The sequence below is a fragment of the Sylvia atricapilla genome, chromosome 16 (genome assembly GCF_009819655.1).
Source record: "Sylvia atricapilla isolate bSylAtr1 chromosome 16, bSylAtr1.pri, whole genome shotgun sequence".
Lineage (NCBI taxonomy): Eukaryota > Metazoa > Chordata > Aves > Passeriformes > Sylviidae > Sylvia > Sylvia atricapilla.
Window position 1 is genome coordinate 1,521,708 of NC_089155.1, and position 15,563 is coordinate 1,537,270.

The following is a 15,563-nucleotide window of genomic DNA, read 5'->3' on the forward strand; positions in this document are numbered from 1 at the left end:
TCAAATACGGACTTAAGTGCTTTTGGGAGGTGGGTGTGCAGAGTGGTGGTGGTATAGTTTATTTGTCTCCCATTATGCCAGTGGCAGAATGTTTTCATCCCCACTTAAAGGCAACTTCAACTTTATCATTTGAGATAGAGCATTAGGGGGGGAAGTTGAAAGATTGAGGCTAAACTGTTATGCTTTAGTGAAAACAACCAAGTGCTGTCCTAATCTAATGAAGACTGTACATGGGTTCAGAAACTTCATCACTGAGTTTGTGTGAAAAGGGGCACACACAATAAACCAGTGACTAAATACTTAGATTCTTAAACTGATCTGAAATGAAAATTTAGCTGTTATAATAGAATGTATGAGATAGGTAATTGATTTAAAAGAGTTGCTGTTAAACAGTTAAACCTGAGCTCTGCATAGTGTTGTGCTTTCTTAGATTGTAAATCAGAATAGTTTTTAATGGTAAGTATTTTTAAAGCCTTTTAAAGACAGCTGTAGTTGTTATCACTTAAATCGGTGTGTATATTTTAACTGGATGCATCTCTTAAAAAAGCCTTTGAAGTATATGTGGAAAATTACATGCACAACACCATGACCTACTGCACAAATACCCTGAATTTTTTGAAGGCCTTTTGTTGTCATCTGGACACTTAGCCCTCCCTTTGGATAACTGACACTGTAGTTTTGTTAAACAATAACCCAAATGGCATTTCTTCCTTGCAGTGCAAGCACTGTATCATGCTGCTACCTTGAATGAGTGGGCAGTTTTTGGCTACTCTAATGTCTCCAGGAACAGATGATGTTGTAGTCTTTTCCTTCTGCGTGATAGCTTGTGTTACTTTTTCTATTAAATTTTGTCATTAGTTAGGTCTGTAAAAACAGCTTCAAGCAAAAACAACAGTAAGTTTTCTGAAACCTAAATTGCTTAGTTTTAAACGAAGTAATAAGTGAATGTATTATGAACCCTAATTAATCTGCAGGTAATGTATCTCTGTGAAATACCAGCACTTTCAGTGCAGTGACTGGAACGAATATAACTATAGGATCACTTAATTTGTTATTATGAAAGGCGAGAGGAGTCCCAGTAACTGTGTTTTGTGCCAGCCATGGTGTGGTTATGTAGTATAACCTCTGTCTTGTTTAGGTTTGAGGAAGTAGTTTAGGTAGGAAGAACCTGTTATTTGATTTTTTTTTTTTTTGGCAGCTCAGAGATACTGTTTTAATCTTTTTGTGCTTTCCAAATCTCCCTGCTACTGTGTTAGGTTCACATAAAAGCTCTGAATCTGTGATGGACAAATGACTGCGATGCCCAGTCAGTCTGATGTTTGTCCTGACTGCTGCCTGGTTGAGACAGGTAGTGCTCTGCAGTTTGTTTGCAGGTTCCACCTAATGGTGGTACTTCTGAGTCTCTGTATTTAGAGTGAATGTAATTTATTTCATTCTTTTGTAGCTGTTAAATTTACTTTAGGTTTTTCATCAGAGAGGTTTTTGCTTGGAGAATTCTATCTACTCCAGTTCAGTCACGTTTCTTAAAAAGTTTATTGAAACTATTCACTTCACTTTGAGAAAAGAAAGAGGGTCCCTCGTGGGAGTTGTAGAGGTTTTCAGGTGCTTAGCTTGCAGAGAGTGTTTGCTCAAGGGTGTGGAACACGTTTTTAGCAAATTCAGACCTCATGACAGCAGACTTCCTCAGGGTATAGATTGGAAACTATTACAATGCATATACTGTGGAGAGCAGACAAGGAAGATTACTTGAGGAAATAGATGTCTGCCTGCATTTGTGTAATCTCTTTGCCCTTAATGCAGGAAGATTGTGTGATCATTTTGGCACACTTGTCTCTGACACTAATGGAGTGGCTTGAAGCCATGCTGTAATAGGTTTGTGCTTTTATGAAGGTGCACTGGCAAGAGAAGTTGAGTCTGGAACCATACAGAAAGGGAACATGAGGTCTGTTTGGTGTTTGTGGCCATTGATTTGGTCTATTGTTAGCCTGGATGGGTGAGAGAAAAAACAAGTTTTAAAATCCCTTGACATAGCCTTCCCTTTATTCTACTTCCTTAATGTCAGGTTTTTGTGGTGGTGGGATTTTTTAGGTTTTCTTGTTTTGAAGTGTCATTATTTTGCAGCAGATTAGAATGGAGAAGTTAAGATGTTCATACTGTAGGTGGTAATAATTAGTGACAGAAAGTAGTATCACAGTGAATCTCTCTCTTAAAAGGAAGCATACACTCAAAAGCAGAACTGAAAGAGTGTTTGCAATTAGGCTGAACTTGCAGTGAATCAGTCAAAGAAATCAATTTCCTGGGAGTACTGCAGAACTAATATTAAGGTTTGGGATTTTTTCTGGATCATATTTTGTGAGCTAAATTCAATATTAAAGTCCATAAAGAGGAAAAGCTGACTTATATAACATGAAGGGGTAACATGGTTCTTAAAGTGAGAAATTGAAAGGTCACTTCTGCTTTATGTCCTTACTAATTTTTTAGTCAAGACTTGCTACTATGCCATAATAACTGTGGGGTGACTGAGAACAGTGTGAATAATTCCTCTGTAGTACTTCAGTCTTTTCTGGTGATGATTCAACAAGTGCAATAAAAAGAAGGTATGACATGCTTTTCATTGATTAAGTGGCTGTTGGTACAATGTTGCCACCAAAGTTCTTCATGTGAATTTGATAAAATAGTAAAGATCAGTAAAATGTATTGCTGGCATATTTGTATTTAAAGTCTTACTTTGAACTCATTCTGCTCACAGAGTACAGACTAGTCTAGATAGTCTAGATTGGACTGAGTTTCTACCCTGAAGTCACCATACCTAGTTTTGGAGGAGTGGGTAAAATGATACTGGTGTAGTATAACTACAGGATAGTAGTACTGTAGTTTAGATTTCCAGAGTTTGGGGAGGGTGGAGGTTGTGAAGGGGAAAGCAGATGAATACTGAGGAATTGCTTCAAAAATCATGGCTGCATGTAAGTAAAGATGTGGTATGTAGAGGCTCTTGCTGGTGAAACTGCAGTGTAGTTGAAGAACCAAAGAGGAATATGGTGTAGTCTTTCATCTCAGCTCCAGGAGTTTGGATGGAAAAATGGAAGACTGACTGATAGACAGCTGGATTTACCTGGGGAATGGGACAGAATATTTAGGCCTGAAGTAGAAATAGCTGAAGTTAAGGGAAAGAACAAGACCTTACTGGAGAAAGGCAGAGATGATATGCAGTGTAAAATACGTGTTTGGGATTGTTACAAAGGTCTGTGTGGTTGAGATGTTAAGTATGTTTTTCAATTAAATTCTTCAGGTTTCAGTAATAAATGCTTGAGAATCACAGGGGAAAGAAAAAGCAGCTGAATAAATATGAAAGGAATGGGGGAAAAAAATCTCACCTGGTGGAAGGAGTCAGTGAATACTTTTAGGATTGCTGTTACAATTGTAGCATGAGTCGAGTGACTGAATCCAAAGCTCCAGCCTGTGTTAAGTTAGTTTTTCAGGGAAATAGGTTTTGATATTCTGCTATTAAATGCTGTGAAGAACTTTGGAGTATTTTCTTTGCATGAAGAGTTTGGTTTAGTAATAGGTTCTCCTTAAGTCCAGATGTTAATGTGAAACTTCTTGTAATCTGATATATTCCAAACTAATATTTGAAATAGTTTCAATTTTGACCTACCAGTTCCTTATTTCTCAGAAAAGTGGAGAATATATCTATAGTGAAGGCATGCATGAGCATTTCTTTGAGTTCATTGGTCATGATTAAGGGGAATTTGGTGGTGTACAAGCTAACAGTGAACACTGTACAGGTGGAAAGATGAATTTGTAGAAGATGCTTTTTTTCCCCAGAGCTGGGACTTTGCTCTTGGGTAGCGGGGAGCTGCAGTAAAGAAGATGAACTGATTGAAGTTCTTGTTTGCATTTTTTACTGTAAATTACCAAAACTACCATCCCATTTGTGATTTTTGTGCTTTGTTTCAGGTAATTTTTTTTTTATTGTTCTAAGCTTGTTATTTTTGTTGTTATAAATGGGAGCTTTGCCTCCTCAGTCAGTTTGCAGGTTGGGTTGGGTTGTCAGAGCTTGTACCCATCAGCTAACTTTGGACACACCACCCCTCCCACCCCACCCCCCTTTTTGTGATGATACTGGAGCTTCAGGGTTCATGTGGCAACAACTCAGTGAATAGAGACAGGTTGTACCTCTCTGTGTGTTCAGCAGACCCATAGGTGTGCAGTGGTCAGTAAAGTGTTTGATGAGGCCTGCAGTCCAGTTCTGAGCTCAGGGGCTGGGCTGGGGGGGTCTTACCCCTTCGTTATGGCTCAGAGTTTCAGCATCAGCACAGTCTCTCCTTCACCCTGGAGGAAGCGTGTCTGTCCTCCCTGAGAGCTCTCATTCCTTGAATTAAGGCTGGCTGATGAACTATGGGCAGTCTTTACCAGGACTGAATCAAGTTGACAGCTGTTTGTTTAGAAAGTTGTTCTTCATAGTGTTCACCCATTCTCTTTCTTTTATGACAGTTAGGAGATGCCTTTTGTTTCAAGTTAGATGTGAAATTTATAATAGCAGTTAACTAACCCCTTGAATGTATGGTGACAGCTTGGAACACAGGGTGGAGAATAGTGATTTATTCCCTGCCTGTGGCAATAGTGATCTCAACGCACTTGCATCCCCACAGCAAATCCCCAGAAATAATGAAATTATAGAAAAAAATGCAGCCATTTATATTTTTTGCAGAACATCTAGGGCTGTGGGATGAGGCTCTGTGACTCATGGAAGAGCTGGAGTGTTGGAAAAGGCCTTTATTGACTAATAATTTGTGGACTGTGGTCCTTCTCATTAGAATCCCTTAATCTCAGTTTAAAATAAAGATGCATTTTAGAGCGTCTGGTGTTACAAACCTAACTATATGATTTCTTTTAGAGCCTTACGATGTTCAGGAAAGAATGATGAGATTATAACTTCTATTCAGATAACACATTCAGAAAGTGACCCTGACCTCAGCACTAAGATCAGCTTCATAATATCAAAACCCAAAATGAAACAGGCTGCCTCCTCAAAATTGAACTAATAATAGAAGAAGGCATTGTTTTTGCTGATCTGCATATTTTGGGATTACAGCAGAAAAAGAGAGAAGGAGCTTTGAAGAATGTTGGGTGGTAACTGTAAGATGTGGAATTAAACTAAGCAACAAACAAGGGGGAGGGGACAGGTTTTTGATAAGTGCAAGATGAATTAACAGAGATGCTCTGTTACATGTGTTGGGTTAATTTCTTGAGTTATTAGATAGCAAAAGGTCAAGATTATGGAAATTGTGGTAGGGACATCCTGCTGGCATGACTGCTGACATTTGTGCTGGGTTTGTAAGCAGAATATAAGACAGGGGTGATGGCCAGTCCAGTACAGAGTAAATTCTTTGGAAATCATCTGTCCTGGAGCATGCATAGCATTAAAACCTCAAGTTTGAGTTAAACAAAGTGTTAAATTAATGTGTAAAATTTGGTGTACACTGACATAAAGCTAGTTGGATATTTTGTACAATATTTAATCAGAATTTATTAGTGTGATTAAATACAAAACCCTGCAGGTTTTCTTAGACTGAATCCTTGCTTATATTTCATTTTTTGCAGAGCAGCGTAACCAGGCTGACCCACAAGGCTGTATTCAGTGATAGTGCTACCATTTTCTCTCAGGAAGGTACCACCTCCTGGCACTACTAAAAATACTGCTGATGATGTTTGATGCCATAAAGTTACTGCTTTTTCTTATCCTCCGGGTGACTGTGGGTTCTGTGAGCTGCCATGCTGCGTGGTCACAATGCCCCTCTCGCCCAGTGCTCACTGTCTTCACCTTGTCTTCCCAGCCTGAAGAGGAACCTCTGGCCTTCAGGCTTACTGAGGGATGGAAGTGTATAAAACAAACTGTGTAATTCAGCAATTCCCACCTTAGAGTATCCAGCTCTTGATCCTTAGTTGACTAAATGGTGGCACTCATACAAGAGGGATAAGTGAAGAGGATTTTGTTTATGCTTCAGTTGCCCATTTTGGGGAAATGCAACGCCTTCCAAAGCTCTGAACTGGGACAGTTAAGGCCTTCAATCACTTTTGGTTTGGACTTTTCTTCAACCATAAGTGTACAGTGCTTTTTCTTACAATTCACTTGCTTTAAGCTTTGGTTAAGCTCAATCACTAGAGGAATAATAAATTTAATATTATAGACTTGTCAGTGTGTTGATTTTCTTTATGTTGGAAAATGTCTTTTCTCTGTGGAAGGACGCTGCTTTTTCTGTAGAAATGTGAAAAAGGTTGGAAGTTCTAAAATATGAAACTCTAGAAAGTAGCAGGTAGTTGTTTATTCTTCTGAGTATGTAACATTGATGGCCTATGTGATTTTCCTAGAAAGCAGGTTTTTATTTTGCATCTTGTTTTGACTGTTTAGTTCCAACTTCTTTACTGCTGTGCTTCATTTCAGTGTAGAAGAGCTCTATTGAATAGCTGAGATTTATTTTTTCATATGTATTGTACCAGCTGTTGGAGTTATGATTGTCTTTACAGGGAAAAGCTGGTGTGCATAGTAAAAATTATTTTGACTTTTTGAACTGGACCTCAGTTTGGTTGTCTGAGCACATCTTAAAATGTACCTAGCATGGGGCCATTCTGTGTTTTACTTGAACAAGTGGGAATGACTTTTGGTTGGGCAGGGAAAGACTTCTCTGCAGTATGTGCTTGGGATCTTGCAGATTTCTATGGATGGTATTTTGCTCTAGTGTTGGTAGGGATAACATGGGTGATGTATTTCTTTTTCTTCAAAATGGTGTTATATCATGTGCAATTGTAAATAAGAGCAAAAAATACAGGTACCTGATGGATATGAAGCTGTATGTTGAAAACTCTTCTCTTGAGGGAATGTACAGAATTTGGCTCAAGATGAAACTTCACAGGTGATGCCTCTCACCAGTAAGAGCCTCACATTGTGGGTGCAGTGGATCTGATGTTTGTGGCTATTGTTCCTATAATCATTGATCATGGGGGTGTAGCACAACCACAGCTATACTTACAAGCTATTTCAAGCAGCAGTAGTTACCTGGTGGCTTGCTTATGTTGCCTTTTCGTTTGAAACTACTATAATGGGATGTACCCAGTAGCTCTGTGTTCTGTATTTTCAAGTTTGAATTTATTACTGCTTTTGGAGTTCATTTTCACTTGGTAATCTGAATTTCTGTGGCTATATTAATTTTGAGACTTCCAGACTGTGCTGTACTTTAATGTACTAGTGGCAGTTGGAGATTGTTAAACTGTCATTATTGCAAGCTGATCAGGATCAATTTATAATAAATTCTTCATAAATGAAATGTGATAATATTGTGGAAAGTAATTTGCTTTAGCTGCTGGTTTTGCTTTGGAAATATCTACTGTCTTCTGTAAACCAGAAGGTTCAGGTAGTAGACATCAATATTAATTATCAACAGTGGTTGGGGGAAATAGGAAAACAGTGCATTTTAAAATTTCTGAAACTACTGGAAAAATTTATGTTGCAACAAATGTAAATAATTATTCTGTCATTATAAATACTCACAAGTCTAAAATCTAAGTTTATTTTGTGTGTATGAATGGATACAAATAACTATGCTTTATGAAATGTCAGTGAAACAACATGAAATGTGGTTTTGAAGTGTTGATTTCAGTCTGCAAGCTGAATACAATTGGTGTTCTCGAATGCATACTGAGGGGAAAAAAAGGAAGGCTGTTAATAAAAATAATAAAACCCCAAGATTTTTCAGTGTAATTGCAGCAAAGTGTATGTTTAGCCTGAGATCAGAGCCTTTGTGCACTGTTTGAGCTCAGTAACCACTTGAAGATTGTTCTCTGATCATGTGTGTATTGCACAGCACTGGTAAGTGATGAAGTGTCACTGCTCCAACAGTGTCAGCACTGGGTGACGCTGTAGTGCCTGCCCCTTGCAGGGAGCTGGCAGGTGCCAGCTGGGCAGCTTGGGGTAATGAGATGCCGAGATGCTGCAGCCTTGTGTGGAAGTGTAAATCAGAGAAAGCATCATAGGCTCTTGCTGAAAAAGGAACAGGGTGGAGGGTTGTTTTAGGTGTGGCATCGTTCTAAGTCCAAGCTCTAATTGCTGGCGTTTTGAAAACTTTTGGAATTGTCACTTCTCTCAGAGGAAAGGAACTGGGACTCTTTGGAGAGAAGAGATGAAAGTCAGCTGATACATTTCATATAAACTATTCACTTTTTTATAGAAAGAGAGATGCAATTGTTACAGTTTACTATGAGACAGGAAAGCATATTCCAGACATTTTACTTTATGGAGGAAAAGAAAAAAATTGAGCCAATAGTATAATAAAATCCTGTTAAAAAAAACCCAAGTTGGAGCTAGTTTTTCTGATTGGTGAAGAACTTCACTATTTTTTCTTCTCATTTAGTTTTGTGGGTTTTTTTATATGTGTGTGTTTGGGGATGAAAATATGTTGAACTTTTGATCTTTCTAAGCTTTTCAAATGCAGGCAGATTTCCAGAGATTTGTGCTGCTCAAATAATTGCCTGAGCAAGGTAACTGGGAAAAGTTGCCTATCTGGGGGCTAAGCAGGTCTTCAGGCTTGGCCGAAATGGATGCTGTGTTTTAGCAGACCAACTTACGCATTGCTTTTCCTGCTGGGATGTCTATGACCAGGATTTTCTGCTGCTGCTGTTCAAGGAATGGACTTGAACTGGAGAACACTATACAGTGCATTTGGGTAGCCAAATGAAATAAAAAGAAGGTTGTGTGGGGTCTTTGAGGACATCCATAGGCAGTAATCTATAAACAAGTGCTGGCTGAGGTTCAAACTGGTGTTTATAGGTTATTTTTTAAAAAAAAATCTGAATCTGTAAAGGAGCTCTTCCTCTACAGGCTACAGTCTGTAGTTGTTAAACTTGCTTTCTTGTCCCCAGATTTGGTGAGGAAGGGCATACAGCCAGCTAGGACAGTTCCTGCTCAGCACCTCCCAACAGCTGGCCTTGCTTGTGCTCTGTTGTGTCTTGGTGGTTATGTGCATCAGTGAGTCATCTGTGATCTCCTGATGGAGCAAGAGGATACCATGGGAAAGGGTCCCTTGTAGTTTGTAATGTCCAGCAGAACATCTGGGCTGTATTTTAAAGGAAATCCTATGCCATTACTAAATTTAAAACAATCAGGTGAGATAGCCTTCTGGGTATTAGGGTACTGGAAGTCAAATCATAGAAACAGAGGAATATTTTCATAATTTCATTGCTGCTGATCTGTAGAAGAGATTCAGGTAGCAGATAAGAGGTGATTAGGTTTGAGGACTTGCTTCCCTTCACCTCCTGGCTTCATTGTGAGGTTTAACAGTTGCTATCTCAAATTCTTCCTTTTTGGTGTCTTTGTAAAGTGGAATAAATATGTATGGGTTCTTGTTCTGCATGCAGTTTAAGATCTGCAGTAGTGGTTTCCTCCCAGAAAGGAACCACTGCTGACTGGTGATGCTAAAGATTATGGGGAGCTGTTTCTTTGAGGTTAGCTTTACTTCTCGATGCTTTGAGCTCTAGTGGGGAGGAAAGGTGCTTCTTGTTAGTACAGAACTCTCTGTTGCAGCAGAGAAAAACAGAGGCAAAATGTTGGCAAAGGAACCCAGACTGGATGGGATGTCCTAATCTTGTTGCCAGCTAGTGGGTGTCAAGCAAATTTTTGCTGTTGTCTGTTTGCACAGATATGAGTCTGTGTGAGATGAAAGCTGGTCTGGTGGAATGATGTGTGTAGGTAAAGACAAACTTGATACCTGTGACTTGATTTTAGGAGAAATATATTTATCAAAGTCAGTGGGTTTTTTTGTGAATCTTGGAGTTGAAGGCAACTGAGTGGAAAATGGGTGGCTCCTGCCAGTAGTTTGAACAGCTGACCACCAGACTACTTCAGACAAGTTTTTTTTTTTAAATATGCTGGTGTTAAACGAAGTGATTATGATGACCTTAGTTGAAAGCTGCACTGTGATTGTCTTTGCCTAAAAGCTTTGTTAATTTTTACTGAGTGCTGATTTTGTCCTGCCACTATCACTGGACCACCTGAGTGCCATGCACTGGCATATTTGTTAATATTTGTCCAGGGTAGATTGCCAACTGGGATGTCCAAGGGATTAAATGTTGCACAATAAAGTCATCTCTTTGAGATGATAACTCATAAAATAACCCATCTCTTTGAGTTAAATATATTCATCCTGCTTCATGAGGAAGCCATGGGATACTTGGGTACTAAAAAGCCAAAGCAAGTATTTCCTTATTTTCATGACTCAGAAGAAGCTTCTCTGAAATATTCCCATTTAAAGCTCTAGTCCTCGAACTGTCCAGTCTCTGTAATATTTTGATGCTTGAAGGCTTATCTTCGAATTAAATTTTGAGAATTACAGCTGTTCCTCAAACAGAAGTGTCTGCAGTTTAATGTGTAATAAAATTTAGTTATCCCGTTTGCGGGCTGATGTTACGGTGTCTTGGAAGCCAGCACGGCAAACCACGGGGGCTCTGTGCCTCTCGTGGCTGAGCGGGGGGGCTTTGGCAGCGTTTTCACCGCGCGGGGTGGCTCTTCGGCGCCGGGCGGTGGCTGCAGCGCTGGCGGGACGGAGGCCCCTGTCCCTGTGCGGGGCGGTGAGCGGCCCAGGGCGGGGAGATCAGGCCTGGCCCTCCGTAGAAACCTAGGGCAGGCAGCAGCGCGCACCGAGGCAGTGAGAAGGGCTCCTGCGGGGGGAAACGAGAGGAGCCCGGTAGAAATAGGTGCATTCAAGAGCCGAGAGACGGCGGCGGGGCGAGGCGGGCCGCAGCTGGCGCCCAGCGCCGCGGAGGTTCCGAGCCTCTCCGCAGCCGCCTCGCCCGGGGCGGGAGGGGCCGCGGAGCGCCGGTGGCCGCGGCCCCGCCCTGCCCGCGCGCGCCTCCGCTCCGCCGCGCCGGGGGCCGCGGGGTCTGGGCCGGGCCGTCTGACGCTGTGCTCTGCCCGCAGATGGCCACGTGCGTGTCCCGGGTGGAGCTGTCCGTGTCCCGCCGGAGCCTCCTCGACAGGGACCTGGGATCCAGGTCGGACCCCCTCTGCGTCCTGCTGCAGGCGCGGACGGTGGCCGGTGGGCTGAGGTAAGAGTAGCCGGTGGCCGTGCGCTGACGGTGGGTGCAAACACGCCGAGTCTCCCCCTTTCCATCCCATAGGTCTTCCTGGCAGGTGCATGACATACTTAATTCAGATATAGGCTTGGTGAGCAGTCCCATTGCCCGTGCTCAAACCTTCAGTGCTTTGTTTAATTGCTGACTTGTTTGCTCAGAGTTGCATCAGGAGGCTTGGACTTGTAATGGTATGACTTGTCCTAAAGCACACACTTCAGAATACATCTTTTCCTCCTAGTTTTCAGAATTTTCCCATACAATAGTGTTTTTCAATGCCATTTCCTTTCTTTGTGAGTCCAGTTTGTCACTGAGCACGAGGCACGGTCCAGGGTGTGTAGCCTTGCAGGTGCCTGTGTTCACCTGGTGCAGGTAAAAATCTGTATGGAAGAATATGGGTTTCTTACTCATTGTCAACAGCTTTGTTCCTGTGTTTGTGCAGCTAGATTGCACGGAAAAGATCAACTGCCAAGACCCTGAATTTTGCAAGAAACTGGTTGTGGACTACTACTTTGAGAAAGTGCAGAAGCTGAAATTTGGCATGTATGGTATTGATAACAAGTCCTTTGATTTAAACGATGATGACTACCTGGGAGGGATTGAGTGCACAGTGGGACAGGTATGTATAGATGTGTTAAGTGATGTACAAAGTAGCAGTGAGAGTTGGCTTTATTATGAAAAATGAAGTGAAAATCTGCTTTCTCAGAGGCTTCAACATATTTAAATTTGAAAACACTGTTAAACATGTTTGTTTGTGTTTCCATTGAATGTGGTTAGAAAAATCAGTATGTCGATCACAAAGCAAAGGTTAGAAATACACGCATTTTGTAATTGCTTAACTTAGGTGGCACTTGTGGCACTAAAGGCAGTCTGGGAGTAAGGAAGCATGGTGCTTGGAGGACTCTCATGGAGTTTTCCTTTGCACAAGGTGACCATGAGGTGGTAAATCAGGGGAAATAAGGCTATTTGAGATTCTATGTTCATTTCCTGGGAAGGAATTTGTATAGCTAGGTAGGAGAAGAAAAGGGGGATTAATATTATTAAAGAAAGACTTGATAAATTAAACAGTATTTTAAGTTTCAGTAGCTTTTTGACTGCTTGTGATGATAATGCCTCTTGTGTCGAAGAGGTAGCAAAAATAGGAAGCTAAGGTTAAGTTTGGAGACATGTTTGTGGGCACTGTTTCCTGGATAGTGAGAAAAGATGATTTTCAGACTGTTCAGGAGCACTGACTGTTGGCTGTCACTGTTGAAAACACATTAAATATTTTTAGAACTTTCATGAGAGTTTGAAAACTTTGCATCTGAAGAGTAATTCTGTCCTCTTTGTATAACATGATATTTTTATTATTGGTGTTCTAACCTTAGGTTGTCTCCAGTTCAGTGTTCACCCAACTGCTGGAATTGAAGCAGGGAAAGCCAGCAGGAGAGGGCGTTATTACGATAGATAAAGCTTTTGTTTGAAAAAACTCTCAGTATGTTGTCTGGGATAAAGTGGCTTTTCTGGTTTCCTTTTAGTCTGTCTTCAAATCCTACATGTATACAGGAGAGAGATATTTAAATGAAATTACAGTTTATTTTATGGACAGAATATAAGCAAAACTGATTTCTTGTTTACATTTTCCCCCCCACCCTAAATTTCCATGGCACAGATTTCAGCAGAGGAGATTAAGGATACCAGGGTTGTATACTTGGAAATTGAAGCCCAAAATTTGAACAAAGAGGTATTTATTTTTAAAAAAATTATATTGCATGCTTCTCTAGTAGTTACATTTTGTGCCTTTTGTTTGTGTTTACAGACATTCAGCTAAGCCCTAATCCATGTGTGAGCAAAAGTTTGCTGTTTTTTGTGTTATTTACAGTGGAGTAAATTAGAGATGCAGTTGCATGTTGAAGTTCACAATGTAAAACTAGAAACTCAACTGCCACGCTTAGGTTTTGAGGTATTATTTTGGCTTTGGAATGTTCTATATATGAATACAAATCAGGTACATAATTGTCTCCAGTGATCTGATATTTCTGTATTTTTTGTTAAAGAAGAGAAGGTGGAAATTTAGATGCTCTGCTCAATGTTATTTTAAGCCAAAGACCAATACAGGGATTTACAGATCTAACTCAAAGTTAGCAAAACTGTGATTTGTAGGGACAAAAGTGGTCTGAGGAAGGAGGTCTTGGAACTGGAGATGATAAATGCTGATGACTTACAGAGTGCAGCAGTTTTAAAAGGAAAATAAAAGTGAGGAAAGAAAATGAATGTATAGTTTGTTTGTCTTGGTTCTTTGTATGAAGTATTGTCTACTAATTAACTAAGAATTAGTTTATTCATTTTGGTAAAATATAGAGGAGGCTGATTACTTCTGGGTTTTTGTGTGCAGGATTTCTTAGGTAAATCAAATCCATTTCTGGAGTTTTACAAGCAGACCATTGTTGGAACATGACAGCTTGTGTACAGATCAGAGATAGAATTTCTACACATTGTTTTCCTTGAGTTGATCAGAAGTTTACTCTTGCTAAAGGTGAGAGTCCCACTGCTGGTCACGCTTTGCACCAGTTTTTCAGAGGAAGTATCCTATAAAAAGATACTCTGCTCACTATGGCTGCAGCAAATGTTTTATTTTCTGCCTGCTGACTGGATGGAGCTACCTGAGTGGGGAGTCTGACCATGGACAGCAAGTGAGAAGAGAGTCTCTCTTCCTTTTTGTTGTGGTTTAGGTTTGGTTATCTGAATCACGGCACCAGTTATGTGGAAGTTTTACATTTGCCAAATTTGTTTGCTAACTGAGAGATAGGATTTTGGGAGAAAAAGGCAAAAGCAGGCTCAACTTAGAAGCAAAACCAGATAGATTTTCTTAACATACATTATGAGAAGAAAATAAGAAAAGAAAAAAAACCCCACAATTTTTAAAATCAACTCTTTGTCTTATTTTCTACAAACAATGTAAACAGGCAAAACTCAGAACTTGAGATCAGTACTACTTATAAAACAGTCTTTCATTCAGTCTTTAAGTGAGAGAAGTAAGTCCTGTGGTTTGGTAACTTTCACACAAAAAGCAGCCTGCCCAGAAGAATTTGCATTTGTGGACCTTACCATATCACATAGCCTTTCCCATGACTACTTATGGGCCATGGATTTCACAAATTGGGGTGATACCATTTAAAAATGAGGTTTTTCAAAAAAACCCAAATGATCTTTTGCAACTCAGGGAACAGAGATAGTCTTCTTACTTCTTCACTGGCAGAGAGCTTCTTCTCGTCTCTCTCTATGTTCAACCTCTCATGGAGGCACCAAAATACTCACTCAGCTCATTACAGATACTTTTTCTCAAATCCATCAATCATCTCTCCAAGTTACACTGTCCACAATTTAAAATATTATCCTGTTAACATAATCCATAGGAGATTTTCAGCCTAGAACCAAGGCTACTCAACATCTCTACCACTTAAAAGTCACTCTTCCTTTGCTGACTTTGAGATCTCCATATTGTCCCTTTACATGTCTCCAATTTGGCCTTTTGTTTCATCTCCGAGAAGGGTTAGAGTTTTTAGTCTCAATCTGTGTCAGGAAGGAGTTAAAGGTTGCCCAGGCCTGCGGTGGTCAGGTGATCTCTGCCTTGGCAGCTGCAGATGTTTCAAAGCCATGCCAGTGGGGGAGAGGCTGATAGATACCTTATCTTCCACCCCTGGATCAGATGGTGTGAGCCATTAGCAGCTGCTATGTAAGGGCCATCGTGGCGTAGGGTGGGAGGGGGGAAAGATCCTACCCTATTCCCGGGCCAGGGTGCACCACTCTATGGGCTGCCTGCAGTGAATCTTGGCCTGTCTTAGAGAAAACCCTTGTAAAAAGAGGTTTGTTTTAAGCCACACCATGTTGTGAACCTATAACAAAACTAGTCCTTGGCATGGCTATGGAGGTGTGTGGAGATGGCAGCTGCTGGATTCTCTGCAGCTCTCCAGGTGTGCTGGCATAAAGGAGACCCTTCATGGGGAGTCTGCATCCTGGCTTCTGCACAAGAGAAGACCTCCCTGGCATGATGCAGTTGCTTTTGGCTGATGTAAAACATCAGAATTGTTGGGAGAAGCTGAGAAAAGTTCAGGAGGGAAGGAAGTTGCTTCATGGTGGAGTGTCTAGAAGAGAAGAGCAGAAGTGAGGTGGGAAGGATGGAGGAGGAGAGGGGGGGAACAGTCTCTGTGGTGTCATTTGCCATAAAGACACTGAAGTATGCCATGATGCTTCCCATTTAGGTGACTGCATTAGGCCATAAACTGACCTGGCTGTTTGGACATGTTTTCCACTGATCCCAGTGTAAGATCCCCAGTAGATCTGAATAGTCGTTTACAGAACCCTGTGTCAAATTCAGATATCTAGCCATTGCATTTGACATGCTTTTTGGGCTGTTACCCATAGGTTCGTCTTGTCCCATTGTCCTTAGGAAAAAGCTGTTA

At 40.8% G+C, this 15,563-nt stretch overlaps 1 protein-coding gene across 1 annotated transcript in view; it reads left to right on the top strand.

Annotated features, from left to right (window-relative positions):
• Positions 1-15,563, top strand: part of CPNE1 (copine 1) — a 37,829-nt gene that overhangs the window by 8,917 nt on the left and 13,349 nt on the right. The window contains 3 exon segments of the mRNA XM_066330537.1: positions 10,970-11,097; positions 11,542-11,740; positions 12,773-12,844. Of these exon segments, the coding sequence (XP_066186634.1) occupies positions 10,970-11,097; positions 11,542-11,740; positions 12,773-12,844 (399 nt within the window).